We start from the raw sequence: 20,255 nt of genomic DNA, 5'->3' as shown, positions 1-20,255 counted from the left end.
TGGGAGTGCCCCCGGGGCGAGCTCCGTGCAGGCAGCCCTGCGTGGTTTTGGGGGTCACGAGGGGGGCGGCGCCCCCTGACTGTGCGTCCCTGCCCCCGCCTGGACCCCCGGCAGGCCCACCAAGGACACGAGTGTGCCCGGCCCCAGCACCGCGGGGGGGGGGCCCTGAGTCAGGACTGCTGGCTTCCTGCGTGGGGGAGGGGAACTGAGCGTGGGGGGAGGGGAGGCTGGCCCTGCGCCGACCCCCGCCCCCAGCCGGGACAGGGTCCTGCCCCCCCCCCCGCAATGAATCAGCAGTTTGGGGGAACGGTTCCCAGGGCCGGGCGTCGCCCCCCGCCCCCCCATCTCCGTCCACCTTAAGAGCCGCGGGCAGCTCCACCTTAACGCGGGTGGGGGGAGGCGTGTGCGTGCGGGGGGCGGCCTCTCCCCCCCATCACCCGGTACCGGGGCTGCAGTGGCGACAGCAGCGCGGTCACGGGAGCAGCGGGCAGCAGGAGCGCTGCGGAGCATCCCCCGCCCGGCGCCGCCCTCCCTCCGCACCCTGCATCCCCGGGAGCACCCCGCACCCCCGGGTACCACCCCGCATCCCCGGGGGCACCCCGCACCCCCGGGTACCACCGGCATCCCCGGGCAGCACCCCGCACCCCTGGGTACCACCCGGCATCCCTGGGTACCATCCTGCATCCCCGGGCAGCATCCTGCATCCCTGGGTACCACTTGACCCTTAGATCGTACCCAGCATCCTCGGGTACCACCCGCATCCCCGGGTGACATCCCGCACCCTTGGGCACCAGCAGCACCCTTGGCCCCCCCCTCCGGCCCCCCCCAAACTCTTCTCGCCCCCCCCCCCGCCATGGCCGAGCCCAGCACCGAGTGCAGCATCAAGGTCCTGTGCCGGTTCCGGCCCCTCAACCAGGCGGAGATCCTGCGGGGGGACAAATTCCTGCCCGTCTTCCAGGGCGACGACAGCGTGGTGGTGGGGGTGAGTGCGGGGGGGCACAGGGATGGGGGCACAGCCGGAGGGGGGGGGGAATAGCCAGGCTGGGGTGTACCCGGCCGGGGGGGGGTGGCAGTCAGCTTGGGGTAGCAGAGCCTGTTGGGGGGGGGATCGCCCTGGGTGTGGCCCGTAGCTCTGGTGCCCAAATGGGCCCAGACCCCCCAGGGCGTTTCCCCTGCCCCCCATTCCCTCCCTTACCCACCCCCACTCCTTGTCTAAGGTTCCCGGCACTCCCAGTTTCCCCCCGTCTGGCCCAGTGCGGGGGGGGGGGGGGTGTTTACAATGGGCAGAGACACCCTGGCCCCCGGGGAGGCACGATCGGGCCCGAGGGCCGCACCGGGACGGGGGTTGCCGCAGATCCTTCCCCCACACCCCGCTGCGGCCCGGCCCTTTGTTGGGCGGTGAAGCCGGGGGGCTCAGGGACCGCAGCCAAGCCCCCAGTGTAAGGCCCCCCCCATAACGCCCCCCCTTGCACGGGGCCGGGTATAGGGCGGGGGGGGTTTCTCCTGCACGGAGGGCCTCGCCCGGCCTGGGCACCCCGGCCCTGAGGGGGGGCCCCGGGGAAGGTGGGGGGCCCTTGGGGTGGGGGTGCAGCGGGTCCCCGGGGTGCAGTAGGGCGGGGGGCTGTGCCGGCTCCGTGGGTGTTGTTGTGTCCCTGAGTGGTTGTACCGGCGCAATGCGGGGTGTTGCGTGGGGCGGTTGTGCGGCGGGGGTGAGCGGCGGGGGCTGCGTGGGGCGGTTGCGCGTGGGGGTGCGTAGGGAGGGTGCGTGGGGGTTGTGCGTGGGGGGTGCGTGGCCGTCGGCGGGCGGGGCGGTTGTGCCTGCGCCGTGCTGCGGCGGTTGCGCTGGGCCGGGGGGGGAGTATCGGGGGGGCGAGCTGGCGTCGCCGGCTGTCCCCGGGTCCCGCTGTCCCCGTGGTGTCCGGCTGTCCCCGTGTCCCGCTGTCCCCGTGGTGGCTGCGGCGGTTCAGCACCGGGGCCTGGACAGCCCCCGGCCGGGGGGGGCGGGGCAGAACGGGGGAGGGGTGTACGGGGGACCGGGGGTGGAGGGGGTCTGTGGGAGTCTATGGGGGTGTAGGGAGGCTGGGGATGTATGGGGGTGTACGGGGGGCTGCGGGTCTATGGGTTCTATGGGGGCTGCGGGTCTATGGGGTGTACGGGGCACTATGAGGGTTTATGAGGGTCTGGGGGGCTGAGGGGTGTATGGGGGTCTATGGGGGCTGCGGGTGTATGGGGACTGAGGGGTCTATGGGGGTCTATGGGAGGCTATGGGGATCTATGATGGTCTATGGGGGTCTATGGGGGGCTGAGGGGTCTATGGGGGCGCATGAGGGTGTATGGTGAGGCTGCGGCACTATGGAGGTGTATGGGGAGTGGGGGGGCTGGGGGCCCTATGGGGCGGCTGGGGGTCTCTTGGTCTGGGAGGGGGGCTGGGGATGTGTGTGGGGGTTGGAGATCTATGAGGTCTATGGGGGACTGAAGGGTCTATGTGGATCTATGAGGGTGCATGGGTCTGTATGGGGCTCTATGGGGGTCTAGGGGGGCAGAGGGGTCTATGGGCATCTATGGGGGTCTATGGGGGCCTATGGAGGGGCTGAGGAGTCTATGGGGGGTATGGAGCTCTATGGTGAGACTGTGAGCCTAGGGGGGTGTATGGGGAGTATATGGGGAGGTTACGGGGGAGTCTGTGGAGTTCTGGGGGTCTACGAGGGTGTACGGAGAGTGCGTGGGGCTGGGGGTCTAGGAGGCCGTATGGGGGTCCGAGGGTATATGGAGAGTGTGAAGTCTCTGGGGGTGCATGGGGAGTGTATTGGGGGTCTGGGGTATATGTGGATACTAGGGGGCCAGGGGGTGTATGGGGTCTGGAGTGTATGGGGCATATATGGGGTGCTGGGGTATAGGGGGTATATGGGGGAGGGGTGGTAAATGGGGGTACTGGGGGACGTGTGGGGTCCTAAGGGGTTGAGGGGATTATGGGGACTGGGGGTGACTGGGGGGCTGGGAGGGTAATGGGGTACATCGGGGAGCCTCAGGTGGCCTGGGGGGGGCTTGGGCTTTCTGAGGGGCTACATGGGGGGCGGGGGGTGAGGGTGTATGAGGGAGCGTGTGGGAGGGCAGGGGCTATACGTAGGGGGCTGCAGTGAAGCGGAAGCTGATGGTGTAGGGAGAAGTATGAGGAGGGCACGCAGGTACGGGGGTCCATGGGATTTGGGGGGCAGGGGTGTATGAGGGGATTGGGGCCGTGTGAGAGGCCCCCCTGTAACCTCCCACCTCCCTTACTGGGATTCACTGGAACTTACTGGTCGCCCTGCACGGGGAGCCCTGAGGCTGGCACAGCCCCCAGCGCCTTGTGGGGGTCTCTCCTGGCCACTGACCCCCATGACCCCCCTCCAGGGCAAGCCCTATGTCTTCGACCGCGTCTTCCCCCCCAACACCACCCAGGAGCAGGTCTACCACGCCTGTGCCATGCAGATCGTCAAGGGTGAGGGCCGGGGCCTTGGGGGCGGCCTGGGGGCGTTCCCGGGGGGGTCCTAGCTGAGGGACCCTCCTCCAGGGACACCCAGATCCATGGGGACGTTGGAGGGTGCTGGGAGGTGACAGGGGCAGGTTGTGGGGTGACGCTGGCAGGGGGAGATGCGCAGGGGGTCCTTGGGGGTGTCCAGCAGATCTTGGGGTCTCTGCAGGACTTTGGGGGGGTCTCTGCAATCTCCAGGGGTTCTGGGGGTATCTGTGAGGTCTTTTGGGGGGTCTCAGGGGTCCTTGGGCATCGCTGGAGGTCTTGGAGGTGATCTTAGCTGCCATGGGGGGGTCAGGGAGCCCTTGGGGTCTTGGGGGACTCCCTCGGGGTTTGGGGAGACTATGAGGTCCCTGGGGGTCCTGGGAGTCCTCGGGGATTCCTGGGAGTCCCTGAGGGGCTCTGCCCACCCCACCCCTCCCCATAGACGTGCTGGCTGGGTACAACGGCACCATCTTCGCCTACGGGCAGACATCATCGGGCAAGACCCACACCATGGAGGTGAGGGAGCCGGGGAGGCTTCGGGGGGGGGCTCAGCACCCCCTGGGCCCTGGCATCCCCCTGGGTGCTCATCACCCCCTCACCCCCCCAGGGCAAGCTGCACGACCCCCAGCAGATGGGCATCATCCCACGCATTGCCCAGGACATCTTCAACCACATCTACTCCATGGACGAGAATCTCGAGTTCCACATCAAGGTGGGGACTGGGAGGGGCTGGGAGCACTGGGAGGACTGGGAGGTTGAGTCCTGACCCCCACACACACCATGACACCCCCAATTCGCTCCTACCAGGTTTCTTACTTTGAAATTTATCTGGACAAGATCCGGGACCTGCTGGATAGTGAGTAGAGGAGGCACTGGGAGATACTGGGTGGGTATTGGGATGCACTGGGGGCACTGAGGAGCTTGGAGGCACTGGGGAACATTGGGAGGCACTGGATGGGTACTGGGGAGCACTGGGAGTCAGTGGAAGGGCATGGGGGAGCACTGGGAGGCACTGGATGGGTACTGGGGAGCACTGGGAGTCAGTAAAAGGGCATGGGGGAGCACTGGGAGGCACTGGATGGCACTGGGAGCTCCTAGGGCATGTTGGGGGGTCACCACCTCCCCAGCCCCCTCACCCCACGTCCCCCCCTACCAGTGACCAAGACCAACCTGTCGGTGCACGAGGACAAGAACCGGGTTCCCTACGTCAAGGTGAGGAGCAGCTCAGAGGGTCCCTTGGGTGGGGCACCCCAGAGGGTGTGCTGGGGCCGATCCCCGGGCTCACCCCCCCCCCCCGCACCCCCAGGGCTGCACCGAGCGCTTCGTCTCCAGCCCCGAGGAGATCCTGGATGTGATCGACGAGGGGAAATCCAACCGGCACGTGGCTGTCACCAGTGAGCGCTCTTGGGACATGGGGACACGCGGGGGCTGGGCGATGGGGGGCCAGAGAGAGGTGGGGGGCTATGGGGTGCCAGTCCCTGCTGTGCAGGGTACTGTGGGGTGTCTGGGGTGCTGGGGGGTTCTGGAGCACAACGGGGGGTCCCTAGGATGCTGTAGGGATCATTGGGGTACCATGGGGTCCCTGGGGCATTGTGGGATCCCTGGGGTGTTGTAGGGTCCCTGGGGTGCTGTAGGGGTCATTGGGGCACCATAGGGGTCCCTAGGGTGCTGGGGGATCCCTGGAACACTGTGGGAGTCCTTGGGGCACCATGGGGGTCCCTGCAGCATCATGGGGTCCTTGGAGCATTGTGGGGGTCCCTGGGGTGCTGTAGGAGTCATTGGGGCACCATGGGGGTCCCTGGGGTACTGTGGGGTCCCTGGGGTGCTGTAGGAGTCATTGGGGCACCATGGGGGTCCCTGGGGCACTGGGGGGTCCCTGGGCTGCTGTAGAGGTCATTGGGCTACCATGGAGGCCATGGGGAATCATGGGGTCCCTGGAGTGCAGTGGGGGACCCCTGGGGCACTGTGGGGTCTCTGGGGCACTGTGGGGTGCTGCAGGGGTCCCGTGGGGGTGGGGGGGCGCCCGGGGGGCCGGAGGCACGGGTGTGCAGCCTCCCCCTGTGCCCACAGACATGAACGAGCACAGCTCCCGCAGCCACAGCATCTTCCTCATCAACATCAAGCAGGAGAACGTGGAGACGGAGCAGAAGCTCAGCGGGAAGCTCTACCTGGTCGACCTGGCCGGGAGCGAGAAGGTTGGGGGGACCCCAGCACTGAGGGACGCTGGGGGGCTTGGGCTGCGGGGATTCTGGGGTGGGGGTCTTTGGGGGCCCTGGGCTGGGGTATGTGGGATTGGGGAGTCTCTGGGGGAACTTGGGTGGAGGATGTCCCCAAGGGGGGCATTGGGAGGCTGGGGACCTTGCGGGGGGTGGTCTGTGAGCTGTGGGACATTGGGGTTAGGGGTCTTCAGGCTGGGGTGGGGGTCTCTGGATGAACAGTCTCTGGATTGGGGGTCTCTGGGGGTCTACTGGCTGGTGGCATCCTTGGGTTTGGGGGTCTTGGGGGGGTTCCTGGGCTGGGGCTGTCCCTGGGGTGGAGGTCCCTGGGGTAGGGGTGGCCCCATGGGGGTCTCTGAGCTGCCCGGCCCCACAGGTCAGCAAGACGGGGGCTGAGGGGGCCGTGCTGGACGAGGCCAAGAACATCAACAAGTCGCTGTCGGCGCTGGGCAACGTCATCTCGGCCCTGGCCGAGGGCACGGTGAGAGCCCATGTGTCCCCCCCCGCCAGGCCCCCGCCCGCCCGCTCTGCCCCAGGGAGCCTGGGGCTGGGGGGGGACCCTGCTGAGCCCTGTGCCCCCCCGCAGAAGGCCTACGTGCCCTACCGGGACAGCAAGATGACGCGGATCCTGCAGGACTCGCTGGGGGGGAACTGCCGCACCACCATGTTCATCTGCTGCTCCCCCTCCAGCTACAATGACGCCGAGACCAAGTCCACCCTCATGTTCGGGCAGAGGTAGGGGAGGGGGCCGGGGGTGTTGGGGTGCCCCTGCACCCCTCTGCGCCCAACTGCACCCCAACTGCACTCCAACAGCACCCTATGCACCCATTGCACCCCAACTGCACCCCATGCACCCGCTGTCTCCCAACTGCACCCCAGCTGCACCCCATGCAGCCATTGCAACCCAACTGCACCTCAACAGTACCCATCGCACCCCAACTTCACCCCATGCACCCATTGCACCCCAGCTTCACCCAAATCGCACTCCATGCACCTGTTGCACCCCAACTGCACCCCAACAGCACTCCATGCACCCCAGCTTCACCGCATGCACCCGTTGCACCCCAACTGCACCCCACGTCCCCATTGCAACCCAACTGCACCCCAACAGCACCCCACGCACCTCTTGTGTCCCAAGTGCACCCCATGGGCTCCTTGCACTCCAACTTCACCCCAAGAGCACCCATTGCACCCCAACTGCACCCCATGGACCCCTTGGACCTCAAGTGTACCCCAAGCACCCATTGCACCCCAGCTGCGCTCTGTCAGCACCCCATGCACTCCAACTGCACCCTTCACAGCCGTTGCATCCCAGCTGCACCCCCACACCCCCGGGGGGGGGGAAGGGGGCTGCATCGGGGGTCCCCAGACCTGGGAGGGGGGTGGGGGGAAGGTGGACCCTGAGATGGGGGTCGCTGTGGTGGGCATCTCGGGGGGGGTCCCTGGGGGATGCTGCCTGGAAAGGGGAAGCAGGGGGGGTCCCTGTTGAGGGCCCCCCCCTCCATCCAGGGCCAAGACCATCAAGAACACGGCGTCAGTGAACCTGGAGCTGACGGCTGAGCAGTGGAAGAAGAAGTATGAGAAGGAGAAGGAGAAGAACAAGGCGCTGAAGGAGACCATCGGGAAGCTGGAGGCCGAGCTGAGCCGCTGGCGGAGCGGTGAGGGGGGACCCTGGCGTCCGGGAGGGGACCCCATCCCCCCCCAGGTGCTGGCTGGGGAAACTGAGGCCGTGTCCCCAGGGGAGGCCGTGCCTGAGACGGAGCAGCTAAGTGGGGCCGAGCCAGAGGCCGGGACGGGTGAGGGGACGGGCGAGGGGACAGGGACGGAACCCGCCAGCGAGACCCCCCTCAACGACAACAGCTCCTCCATCGTCATCCACATCTCCGACGAGGAGCGCCGCAAGTACGAGGAGGAGATCCGCAAGCTCTACAAGCAGCTGGATGACAAGGTGGGGACCTCCCAGACCCCTCCCCGGGTCCCCTGGGGACCCCCAAAGAGCCTTCTAGACCTGCCGGGAGCCCCCAAGGCCCCTGAGACTCCCCAGGACCCTTGGGGACCTCCCAGTCGCCCCAGCATCCCCCAGGACCCTCAGCACCCCAGGGCCCCCGGGACCTCCTAGCAGCCTCCAGGACCCCCCCCGAGACCCCCCTGCCACCCGCAGCCCCTCGGGGCTGGCCAGCACGGACCTTCCCATCCTCCCCCAGGACGACGAGATCAACCAGCAGAGCCAAATCATGGAGAAGCTCAAGCAACAGATGCTGGACCAGGAGGAGGTGAGGGGCCCACCCCTGCCCCCCCAGTCCCCATGTCCCCCCATCTCTGTCTGACCCCGTAACCTCACCCTGCTGGGACCCCAGACTGATCCCTCTGGGTCCCCACCCAGGTCCGCTGGGATCCACTTGGACCCCTCCACCCTGAGCCCCTGGGACCCCCCAATGTGACCCTGTTGGAACCTCTCTGAGACCCCCACTGTGACCCCTGGGACCCCCACCCTGACCCCCTGGACCCCTCTGGGACCCTTACCCTCAACCCTGGGACCCCACCATGCTGAGCCCCCGGGGCCGCTCTAGGACCTGCACCCTGACCCCTGGGACTACTCTGGGACCCTCACCCTGACCCCCTGGACCCCCTTGGGACCCTGACCTCCTGGATCCTGCTGGGACCCCCACCCTGACCCCTTGGAACCCCTCTGAGACCCCCACCCTTGACCCCTTGGGACCCCTCTGGGACCCCCGCTATGACTCCTGGGACCCCTCTGGGACCTGAACCCTGAGCCTTAGGACCACTCTGGGACCCCCACCCTGACCCCCTGGACCCCCCAACCTGAGCCCCTGGGACCCCCCAACCTGACCCTGCTGGAACCCCTCTGGGACCCCTCTGGATCCCTCCACCCTGATCCCTGGGACCCCCTGGGACCCCCACCGTGACCCCCTGGACCCTTCTGGGCCCCCCAGGTGCTGGCAGCAGCACGGGGGGGCGGGGAGGCGGCGCGGCGGGAGCTGGCGGCTCTGCGTGCCGAGCACGGGGCAGCCCGTGCCGAGGTGGCCGAGGTGCTGGCGGCACTGGAGGAGCTGGCGCGCAGCTACGACCGCAAGGCACAGGAGGCCGAGGACACTGGCCGCCACAACCGCCGGCTGGCCGATGAGCTGGCCCGCACCGAGGTGACCCCCCGGGACCCCTGGCTGGGACCCCCAGCAGGCACCCAACTGGGATTCCCAATGGGACCCTACTGGGAACCGTGATGGGCACCCAACTGGGATCCCTACTGGGAACCCCACTAGACCCCACTGGGAACATCAAAGTGGCTCCTTAACTGGAAACCCCACTGGGACCCTACTGGGAACCCCCCTGGGCACCCAGCTGGGATCCCTACTGGGAACCCCAGTTGCTACCCCAGCCAGGATCCCTACCGAGACCCCCACTGGGATCCCCAAACTGGCTCCTCAACTGGGAACCCCACTGGGACCTTACTGGGAACCCCAATTGCTAGCCCAACTGGGATCTCTACCAAGCCTAACTGGGATCTCTACTGGGATCCCCATTAGACCCCACTGGAATCGCCAAACTGACTCCTCAACTGGGAACCACGCTAGGACCCTACTGGGAACCCCAATGGGCACCCAACTGGGATCCCTACTGGGATCCCCAGTGGACCCCATTGGGAACCCCAAACTTGCTCCTCAACTGGGAAGCCCACTGAGACCATACTGGGAACCCCAGTTGCCAGCCCAGCTGGGATCTCTACTGGGATCCCCAAAGTGGCTCATCAACTGGGAACCCCACTGGGAAACCTACTGGTGACCCTCAGTGTCCCACCGGGACCCCACTGGGAACCTTGACTGGCAAATGGGACCCGGACCAGGAATCAGCTGGGACCCCCACCAGCACCCCAGCTGGGGTCCCCAGAGCCAGGGCCCCTCCAAACTGGGACCCCCACACCAGGGCCCTGGGACCACACGGGGATCTGACAGTTGTGACCCCCAGGTCCAAACCAGACCCAAACTGGGATGCTCTGGGCCAGGGATCCCCCAAAACAGGAGCCTCAGACCTGGGAGCCCCCTAAACCCCAAACTAGACCCCAAAGAGGGGACCCCCCCACCCCCCAAGCTGGACCCCAATGAGGGGAACCCCTCCAAACAGACCCCAAAGAGGGGGAACCCCCTCCCTAAACCAGACCCCAAAAAGGGATGTCCCCACCCCCCAAACCGGACCCCAAAGAGGGACACCCCGCCCCCAAACCAGGCCCCAAACTGGGAGACTCTCTCCTTAAACTGGGATGCCAGACTGGGTGTTCCCGGGGGACCAAGAGCAGCACCCCATGGGTGGAGCGGGTGGGATCTTAGGGTGCCAGGGTGGGGGCCGGGGGTACAGGGGTGGGGGCGGGGTGCTGGGGGTGCCAGGGCAGGGGGTGGGGGTTCCAGGGGTGGGTGCTGGGGGTGTCGAGGGGGGGTGCCAGGGCTGCCGGGGCAGGGGGTGCCGAGGGTGCCAGGCGGTGCCAGGGGTGCCGGGGGGGGGTGATGGGGGTGCCAGGGCAGGGGGTGCCGGGGTGCCAGGCCGCGCTGTGCCTGCAGGCGACGACGCTGTCGCTGGAGACGGAGCTGCAGCGGGTGCGGGAGCTGGGGGGGCAGCAGCGCAAGCGGGCGGCCGAGGTGCTCAACGGGCTGATGAAGGACCTGAGCGAGTTCAGCCTCATCGTGGGCAACGGCGAGATCAAGCTGGTGAGGGGGGGGCACCCCTGCCAGGCTGCACCCATGGGTGCATGCCGTGCCCGTGCCGTGCCATGCTGTACCCATGTGTGTGACATGCCTGTGACATGCCCGTGCCATGCCCGTGCCATGCCACACCATGCTGGCCCCGTGTGTGGGATGTGCCCATGCCATGACCGTGGCGTGCCATGCCCATACTGTGCCATGCCCATACTGTGCCATACCCATACTGTGCCATACCCATGCGTGTGCCATGCCCATGTGTGTGCCATGCCCATGCTGTGCCATGTGTGTGCCATACCCATGTGTGTGCCGTGCCACGCCATGCCCATGCCATGCTGTGCATCCGCAGTGCCCATGCCATGTCATACCCATGTGCGTGCCATACCCGTGCTGTGCCACGCCTGTGCCCTGCCATGCTGACCTGTGTGCCGTGCCATACCCATGTGTGCTGTGCCATGCCATGAGCATGCCATGCCATGCCATACCCATGTGTGTGCCATACCCACACTGTGCCATGCCTGTGCTGTGCTGACCGGTGTGCCGTGCCATACCCACATGCATGCCGTACCCATGCCATGCTATATCCATGTGTGGTATGTGCCCATGCCACGCCATGCCACGGCCATGCTGTGCTATACCCACGCCGTGCCGTGCTCCGCTGTGCCGCGCCCATGCCATGCCAGACCCATGTGTGTGCCATACTCATGCCGTGCCACACCCGTGCCATACTGTGCCGTGCTGTGCCCATGCCCTTGCCATGCTGACCCGCGCGCTGTGCCATTCCCACGTGCATGCTGCGCCCATGCTGTGCCATACCCATGTGTGGTACATGCCCATGCCACGCTGTGCCCACGCCATGCCACGCCATACTATGCCACACCGTGCCCGTGCCGTGCTGACCCACGTGCCGTGCCCGTGCCCAGCCGGTGGAGGTGAGCGGGGCCATCGAGGAGGAGTTCACCGTCGCCCGGCTCTACATCAGCAAGATCAAGTCGGAGGTGAAGTCGGTGGTGAAGCGGTGCCGGCAGCTGGAGAACCTGCAGGTGGAGTGCCACCGCAAGATGGAGGTGACCGGGCGCGAGCTCTCCTCCTGCCAGCTCCTCATCTCCCAGGTGGGCTGGGGACGGGGACGGGCGGGGACAAACCCTGGGGCTGCCACCGCCGGGCACCTCACATGAGTGATGCCACTGCCATGGTGACCGCAGAGTTTGGTGACCCCAGGGCTTAGTGGCCCCGGGCATTGGTGGCCCTGAGGCTTGGTGACCCTGGGGTTTGGTGGACCCGGGATTTTGTGGCCTCAGGGTTTGGTGACTTGGGAGTTTGGTGGCCCCAGGGTTTGGTGGTACCAGGGTTTGGTGTGCCCAGAGTTTGGTGTTCCCAGGGTGTGGTGACCCTGGGGTGTGGTGACACCATGGTTCAGTGGCCCTAGGTTTTGGTGGCCCCATGGTTTGGTGGCCCTGGGATTTTGTGACCCCAGGGTTTGGTGGCCCTGGAGTATGGTGACCCTGGGGCTTGGTGGCCTGGGGTTTGGTGTCCCTGGGGTTTGGTGACCCCAGGGTTCGCTGACGGAGTGGCCCTGGGGATGGCGGGGGGTGGTGGCCGCGTGCCCCCAGCCGGGGGGCAGTGGCTGAGGCTGGTCCCGCAGCACGAGGCGAAGATCCGCTCGCTGACGGAGTACATGCAGACGGTGGAGCTGAAGAAGCGGCACCTGGAGGAGTCGTACGACGCCCTGAGCGAGGAGCTGGCCCGGCTGCAGGCCCAGGGTGCGGGGCCTGGGGGCTCAGGGGGCTGGGGGGCTGGGGGCCTCAGGGGGCTGAGGGCACAGCAGCACTTGGGGGCTGGGAGGCATGGTGGGGCTCAGGGTGGCTGGGGGCACAGAGGTGTGGGGGGTCACAGGGGGCTGGGGGCACGGCAGCAGTCAGAGGGCTGGGGGCATGGGGGGCTCGGGGAGCTGGGGGGTATAGGGGGCTGGGGGGTGAGAGTGGGGCTGGAGGACATGGGGGACTGGGGGCCTTGGGAGGCTGAGGGCACAGTGGCACTAGGGAGGCTGGGGGGCTGGGGGGGTCAGGGGGCTGGGCGACATGGCAGAGTTGGGGGGCTGGGGGTCATGGTGGGGGCTTGGGGGGCTGAGGGGGCATGGCCTGGGGGTCTGGAGGGGCTCAGGGGCCTGGGGGGTCACAGTGGGACTCAAGGGGCTGGAGGGGGTCCCTGGCTCATTGCCCCCAACACGAGCTCCGGCCCACAGAGACGGCGCAGGGGGTGGCCCGGAAGGAGCGGGAGCAGGATGAGACCCAGGACACCGACGAGGTCAAGGTGAGAGGGTCCTGGGGGGACAAGGTGCTGGGGGCGTCCAGGGTCCCCAAAGGGTGTAGGAGGCCCAAAGGGGGGCCTTATGCCATGTGGGATGTCCCAGAGGCGGGGTGCGGGTCCCTGGGGTGCTGGGGAGGCTGGAGGGGTGCTGGGCGATGCTGGGGGTCCCGGGGATGCTGGGGGCTGCTGGGTGTCCACAGGGCCCTGGGGAGTTTGGAGCATGTTGGGGGTCCCTGGGAGGTGCTGGAGGATGCTGGGGGTGCCCGGGAGATGTTGGGGTCCCAGGGGTGCTGGGGGTCCCCAGGAGGTGTTGGGGTGCTGGGGGTCCCCAGGAGGTGTTGGGGTCTCTGGTGTGCTGGAGGTCCCTGGGAGGTGTTGGGGTGCTGGGGGTCCCTGGGAGGTGCTGGGGGTCCCCGGGAGGTGTTGGGGTCTCCGGTGTGCTGGGGGTCCCTGGGAGGTGCTGGGGGTCCCCGGGAGGTGTTGGGGTCTCCGGTGTGCTGGGGGTCCCTGGGAGGTGCTGGGGGTCCCCGGGAGCTGTTGGGGTGCTGGGGGTCCCCGGGAGCTGTTGGGGTCTCCAGTGTGCTGGGGGTCCCTGGGAGATGTTGGGGTGCTGGGGGTCCCCGGGAGGTGTTGGGGTCTCCGGTGTGCTGGGGGTCCCTGGGAGGTGCTGGGGGTCCCCGGGAGGTGTTGGGGCCCGGGGGTGCTGGGGGGTCCCGTCCCCGGGGCTGAGGGCGGTGGGCGCAGAAGGCGCTGGAGCTGCAGCTGGAGAGCCAGCGGGAGGCCCAGCACAAGCAGCTGGCCCGGCTGCGGGACGAGGTCAACGAGAGGCAGAAAACCATCGACGAGCTGCGGGAGTGAGTGGCCCCGGCCCCGGCCCCATCCCTGGCCCCCACCCCGACCCCATCTCCATCCCCAGTCCTGACCCCGTCCCCAGCCCCATCCTTGACCCCGTCCCCAGCCCTAACCCTGACCCCATCCCTGTCCCCAGCCCCGACCTTGGCCCTGTCCCCGTCCCCGAGCCCGGATGCCCCCAGCCCCCAGCCCAGCCCCGTCCCTCTCCCCATCCCTTCCCTGGACTCATCCCTGGCCGGATGGGGGGGGGGGCAGAGACTGTCCCCCCGTGGGTCCGTCCGTCCGTCCCCCCACCCACCCACCCATCCGTCCGTCTGTCCGTCCCCCTGACCACCCGTCCGTCCGTCCGTCCGCAGCCTGAACCAGAAGCTGGAGCTGGAGCTGGAGAAGCTGCGCGCGGAGCACGAGGCGCTGCGGGGCGAGGAGCGGGCCAAGGCCGCCCGGCTGCAGGAGCTCACGTGAGACCCCCCCACAGCCCCGGGGGTCCCCCGGACCCCAAACCCCCCACTGACACCCCTGGGACCCCCAGAGCCACAGCATCCCCCTCCACGCCCAGGAGTCCTGGGACCCCCCCAGAGATGTTCCCCGTGACACCTCCAGGACCCCCCCCATCACCCCTGGGACCCCCAACGTCACTGGGACCCCACCCCATGGGGACACCCCCAGGACCCTGCACCACCTGCAGAAGCTCTGGGACTCCCAGCACCCCCAGGAGCCTTGGGGATCCCCTCAGGACCCCCAACATTACCAGGACCCCCACCCCATGGGGACAGCCCTCAAGACCCTGCACCACCTTGGGGTCCCCTCTCAGCCCCAGGCCCCCCAGAAAGACCCCTGAGGCCCCTCCAAGGAGCCCTCAGCACCCCCGCAGCATCCTTGTGCCTCCCTGAGCCCCTCCAACCCCCCCAAATTTGGGGTGACCCCCCATCTCCCCCAGATTTCTCTATGAGCGCCACGAGCAGTCCAAGCAGGACCTCAAGGGGCTGGAGGAGACCGTGGTAGGTGGGGGGGCTGGGGGGCTGGGGGGGTCTGGGGGCCACCGTGCACCCCCTCACCCCTGGTCCCCCCAAGGCCCGTGAACTCCAGACCCTCCACAACCTGCGCAAGCTGTTTGTTCAAGACGTCACGATTCGAGTCAAGAAAGTGAGGGGGGGCGAAATGGGGGGAAGGGGGGTAAAATGGGGGGGCAGGAGCCAAAAGTGGGGTAAGGGGAGAGAGTGGGGTCAGAGCTGGGGGGAAGGGAGGGCTGTGAGGGGAGGGAGAGGGGTGTTGGGGGGAAGGGGAGGGGGGCCTGGCCTGGGGGGGATGTCCAAGCCTGGACTGGGGGTCCCGGCCCAGGTGGGGGGGTCCCAGCCTGGGTGTGGGGGTCCCATTGCAGATGGGGGGGTCTCATCCCAGGTGGGGGGGATCCCAGCCTGGGCATGGTTGGGGGTCCCAGGTGGGCTGTGGGGGTCCCAGCCTGGGCATCATGGGGGGCCCTGGCGCAGGTTGGGGGGTCCCAGCCCGGGTTAAGGGTGCCAACCTGGGTTGGGGGGTGCCGTGCCGGGTTGGGGGTCCCTCCACGCCCCCCCGCCCCCGCAGAGCGCAGAGCTGGAGCCTGAGGACAGCGGGGGGCTGCACTCCCAGAAGCAGAAGATTTCCTTTCTTGAGAACAACCTGGAGCAGCTTACAAAGGTTCACAAACAGGTGGGCGGGGGGGGCGAGGGGGGGCAAAAGGGGGGACCCCCACCCCATCACCCCACCCCAGGGCCCCTCCAGCCCCCCTATACTGCAAGCTTCCCCCTTGCTTTCCCAGTGCCCCCCCGCCCTGGCATCCCCTCCCCCCCGGCGCCCCGCTCCATCCTGGGGGTCCCCCATGGGGTGGCGTGGCTGGGGGGGGGCACACGCTGATGCCCACTCTGTTGCCCCCCCCTTCGCTGCCTCCTCCCTAGCTGGATCTCTGGGTGTCCAAGGTACCGCGACCCCCCCCAATCCCCCCGCACACACACACACGGGCAGGACACGCATGGGGGGGTCCCCCACTCCCCCCCCCCCCCCGGGGAGGATGGATGGGGGGCAGGGGGATAGACCCCCCTCAAGTCCCCTCTGCCCCAGCCACCTGGTGCCCTCCCCAGTTTTGCGGGGGGGTGGGGGGGGCACTGCCCTGACCTCCAGCACTCTCCTGCCTGCCCCTGCCTGCTGCCCCCCCCGCCTGGCTGTGGGCCCCCCCCCCCCCAGCTCACTGCCTGCCCCCCAGCTTTGCGGTCACGGCCTCACTGCTGCATGTGGCCACGGCGGCACCGCGGGGGGCTGGGACCCCCCCCGAGGCACTGCTGGGGGGCTGGGGGGCTGGGACCCCCCCGAGGCACTGCTGGGGGGGTGAGGGCGGCCTGGATGGGTGCTACAAGGCACCCTGGGGCCGCCTGTAGCCAGTGCTGGGCGCTGCTGGGTGCCCAGCGCCGTGCCCAGGGCCGGGCCGGGTGCTGGTGGGGCTGCCGGTGCAGCGGCTGGTGTGTGGGTGCGGGTGCCGGTGGGTGCCCCGGTGCCGGTGGGCGCGGGTGCCGGTGGGTGCCCCGGTGCTGGTGGGTGCGGGTGCCGGTGGGTGCCCCGGTGCCGGTGGGTGCTGGGTGCCGGTGGGTGCCCCGGTGCCGGTGGGTGCCCCGGTGCCGGTGGGTGCTCGGTGCGGGTGGGCGCTTTGGTGCCAGCGGGTGCCCCGGTGCCGACGGGTGCTGGTGCCGCTGGGTGCCCGTTGCGGGCGGGTGCCCAGTGCTGACGGGCGCTGGGTGCTGACGAGTGCCCGTTGCGGGCGGGTGCCCTGCTTGCCCGTTGCGGGGGGGCTGCCGGGCGCCGGTGGGTGCCGGGTGCGGGCGGGCGCCCCGGTGCCCGTGGACGCCCGGTGCCGGGTGGGCGCGGGTGGGCGCGGGTGGGCGCGGGGCTGACGCGGCCGCGCAGCTGGTCCGTGACAATGCAGATCTGCGCTGCGAGCTTCCGAAGCTGGAGAAACGCCTGCGGGCTACGGCTGGGCGAGTGCAGGCCCTGGAGGGCGCGCTGAGGGAGGCCAAGGAGGGGGCGCGCCTGGACAAGCGCCGGTACCAGCAGGAGGTGGAGCGGATCCGGGAGGCCGTGCGCGCTCGCGGGGCGGCCCGGCGCGCCCACAGCGCCCACATCGGTACGGGGGGGGCAACCGGGAGCGAGCGGCCGGGGGCGGTGCCCGGGGGCAGGGCGGGCGGAGGGACTGGGGGTGCGGGGGGGACAAGAACCTGGGGTGCACGGGGTGCGGGGGGTGCCCGGGGCAGGGCGGGCGGAGGGACTGGGGGTGCGGGGGGGGGACAAGAACCTGGGGTGCAGGGAGGGCGGGGGTGGCCGGGGGCAGGGCGGGCGGAGGGACTGGGGGTGCATGGAGTGCGGGGGTGCATGGGGTGCGGGGCGGGCGGAGGGACTGGGGGTGCGGGGGGGGGACAAGAAGCTGGGGTGCAGGGGGTGCAGGGGGGAACAAGGACATGGGTGCACGGGGTGCGGGGGGATGCGTGGGGTGCCCGGGGTGCAGGGCGGGCGGAGGGACTGGGGGTGCATGGGGTGCGGGGCGGTGCCTGGGGTGCAAGGGGTGCAGAGGGGAACAAGCACATGGGGTGCAAGGTGGGCACGGACACCTGGGGTGCAGGGGGTGCAGGGGGTGCAGGGCAGGAATGGGCACATGGGGTGCTGGGTGGGCGCAGGCGCCTGGCACGCTCTGGGGTGCAGGGGGTGCACGGGGGTGCGGGGCCTGGCACCCCCTGGGGTGCACAGGGGCAGGGCAGCCTGGCCCGGGGCGTGGCACAGAACCGGGGGGGGTGGGGGGGGCACCCCGGGAGACCCCGGGGTGCCGGGTGCCAGCCAGCGCCCCTCAGCCCCCCCGTCCCCCCCAGCCAAGCCGGTGCGGCCCGGGCAGGTGCCAGCGGCGTCACCCACCGGCCTCAGCTACACCAACAGCCTCTTCCAGGGGTACCCGGGGGGGGGGCCCCTGCCCGGCCCCAGCCCCAGCCCCCAGGGCCTGTGAGTGGGGGGGCACGGGGGGCTGGGCAGGGCAGGGGGGCACTGGGGGTGCGGGGACTGGGGCAGGGGGCATGGGGGATGCTGGGAGGAGGGCGGGGGCATGGGGGTGCAGGGACAGGCTGGGGGAGGGGGCTGGGGGAGGGTATGGGGGTGCAGGGCCGAGGAGGGGGCACAGGGGCTGCGGGGGCAGGGAGGGGTCTGGGCCCAGGGCTTCTGGGGGGATGGAGGGGTGCAGGGCATGGGGTCCGTGTTCCCCCCCCCGGGGCCAGCAGTGCCCTGGGAGTCTCAAGGGCTCTGTCCCCATGTCCCCGTGTGTGTCCGTGTGTCCGTGTCCCCCCCATCCTCGCGTGCCCCCCCCAGCTTTGCCAGCGGCCCCACCACGCTCTCCAGCAGCCCCCGGACACCTACCAGCAGCTCAACGTGGATAACGGTGAGGGGGCCCTGGGGGGAGGGGGAGTCCCCAGTTATGGGATGGGGGCATGGCGGGGGGGGGTGTCCCCATAACCCCCCTGGAGCTGCTGCTCTTTCTTGCAGGGAACGTGACAGACATCAATGATAACAGGTAAGGGGGGCCGGGGGGGCCGGGGGGGGCCGGGGGGGACGGGGCCCGGGCTGACCCCCGTGTCCCCCCCAGGAGCGACCTGTCCTGCGCCTGCGAGGCCGAGGAGCAATCCAAGCTCTTCCCCCTGCGCCAGGAGACAGCAGCCAGCTAATGCCCCCCCGCCAGGTACTGGGGACCCCCCCACCCCATTCCTCAGGTGCCCCCGGGGACTCCCACATCGCCCCACCCCCACCCCGTGTGCTTTGGGTTCCCCCTGCATCCCTTGAGCCCCCCCCATCCCCTTGGGACCCCAAATCCCATGTGCCCCCTCGTATCCCTCGGGTGCCCCCGTATCTCTTGGGTCCCCAAATCTCACGTGTGTGTGTCCCCTTGAGGTCACCCAGCATCCCCCAGGGACCCCCGCATCCCTTGGGGATCCCCCATCTCCCCCAGACCCCCCATCCCTTGGGTGCCCCCAAATCCCTCCATCCCCCCACTCCCAGACCCCCATCCCTTGGGTGCCCCGAAGACCCTTGCACCCCCCAGACCAATCCCTTGGGTGCCCCCATACCCCGTGGGTCCCCAACTCCCCTGGACACCCCCACCCAGAGCCCTGCAGGGTCTGGGGTCCCCCACATCCCTCGGAGACCCCCACGGGGGGGGAGGGGCCGTGTCCCCCAATGCTGCGTGTCCCCCCCCAGGTCCCGTCGGCCCCGTCTCCGCTCCCCTGTCCCGGTGTCACCTCCGTCTCCTGTGTGCTCGCCGCCACGCTCACCCCGTCCTGCCCCACGGCGGGGGGGCTGCCTGCCCCCCCAGGACCCCCCCCCCAGACCCCGCCCCCCTCCTCGGGGGGCCCGGCCGGGGCTGGGGGTGCTGCCCGGGGTCCGCTTCGAGATGCCTTAAGCCGATACCTGGAGGAATGTCTGGGCCCCCCCGCCCCCGTCCCCAGCCCCCCAAGTGGGGGCAGCCCCCCTTGCACACCCACCCCCCGCGTCCCCTCGCTTGGCACCTCGGCTGTGCCCCCTCCCCCTCCCCGGGACCTGCTGTGCCCCTCCCCGCCCCCCACGCGTGGGGGTTCCTCATGACCCAGCCCCCGCTCAGCCCCAGCGCTGCATGTCCCGCCCCGGGCGGCTCAATAAAGGCCGGAGATGCGGAGAGGAGACTGGGGGAACTGGGGGGACTGGGGGAACTGGGGGTGCAGGGGGACTGGGGGAACTGGGGTGCAGGGGGACTGGGGGAACTGGGCGGAACTGGGGGTGCAGGGAGAACTGGGGGGACTGGGGGGAACTGGGGGTGCAGGGGGGACTGGGGGGAACTGGGCGGAACTGGGGGTGCAGGGGGAACTGGGGGGACTGGGGGGAACTGGGGGTGCAGGGGAACTGGGGGGACTGGGGGACTGGGGGAACTGGGGGACTGGGGGTGCAGGGGGGACCGGGGGGACTGGGGGGAACTGGGGGTGCAGGGGGAACTGGGGGTGCAGGGGGGACTGGGGGGAACTGGGCGGAACTGGGGGTGCAGGGGGAACTGGGGGAATGGGGGGTGCGGGGCCACCCTGCACCGCCGCTGCAGCCTCAGTTTCCCCAGCTGGAGCAGGCCCTGTCTGGCACACGGCACCCCTATAGATAACACACGGTACCCCTATAGCCAACACACGGCACCCCTATAGATAACACACGGTACCCCTATAGCCAACACACGGCACCCCTATAGATAACACACGGCACCCCTATAGATAACACACAGTACCCCTATAGATAACACACGGCACCCCTATAGTCAACACACGGCACCCCTATAGATAACACATGGTACCCCTATAGATAACACACAGTACCCCTATAGATAACACACGGCACCCCTATAGTCAACACACGGCACCCCTATAGATAACACACGGTACCCCTATAGATAACACACGGCACCCCTATAGCCAACACACGGCACCCCTATAGATAACACATGGCACCCTTATAGTCAACACATAGCACCCCTATAGCCAACACATGGCACCCCTATAGCCAGCACACGGCACCCCTATAGGCAGTACATGGCACCCTATAGGAACACCCCTCGCCCCTGTAGGGAGCACAGGGCGCTCCTGCAGAGAGACACGGCACCCT

General features: G+C 69.0%; 1 protein-coding gene across 1 annotated transcript; it reads left to right on the top strand.

Annotated features, from left to right (window-relative positions):
- Positions 1 to 350: 350 nt before the first annotated feature.
- On the top strand, positions 351 to 18,323 carry KIF5A (kinesin family member 5A). The gene is made up of 28 exons (XM_072847221.1): positions 351 to 982; positions 3,391 to 3,478; positions 3,939 to 4,012; positions 4,104 to 4,208; positions 4,304 to 4,352; positions 4,653 to 4,708; positions 4,803 to 4,890; positions 5,567 to 5,691; positions 6,089 to 6,193; positions 6,299 to 6,447; positions 7,222 to 7,370; positions 7,452 to 7,660; positions 7,917 to 7,985; positions 8,667 to 8,873; positions 10,284 to 10,430; positions 11,345 to 11,533; positions 12,067 to 12,184; positions 12,667 to 12,734; positions 13,476 to 13,585; positions 13,940 to 14,041; positions 14,521 to 14,581; positions 14,655 to 14,726; positions 15,165 to 15,269; positions 16,515 to 16,731; positions 17,468 to 17,594; positions 17,955 to 18,024; positions 18,129 to 18,156; positions 18,229 to 18,323. The coding sequence occupies exons 1-27, from the start codon at positions 854 to 856 to the stop codon at positions 18,135 to 18,137; spliced, it is 2,997 nt and encodes a 998-aa protein (XP_072703322.1). The 5' UTR covers positions 351 to 853; the 3' UTR covers positions 18,138 to 18,156; positions 18,229 to 18,323.
- Positions 18,324 to 20,255: the final 1,932 nt, after the last annotated feature.

This window comes from Ciconia boyciana, chromosome 27, assembly GCF_034638445.1.
Source record: "Ciconia boyciana chromosome 27, ASM3463844v1, whole genome shotgun sequence".
NCBI lineage: Eukaryota > Metazoa > Chordata > Aves > Ciconiiformes > Ciconiidae > Ciconia > Ciconia boyciana.
Note: the sequence above shows the minus strand (reverse complement) of the source record. Positions and strands in the feature narration are given on the sequence as shown.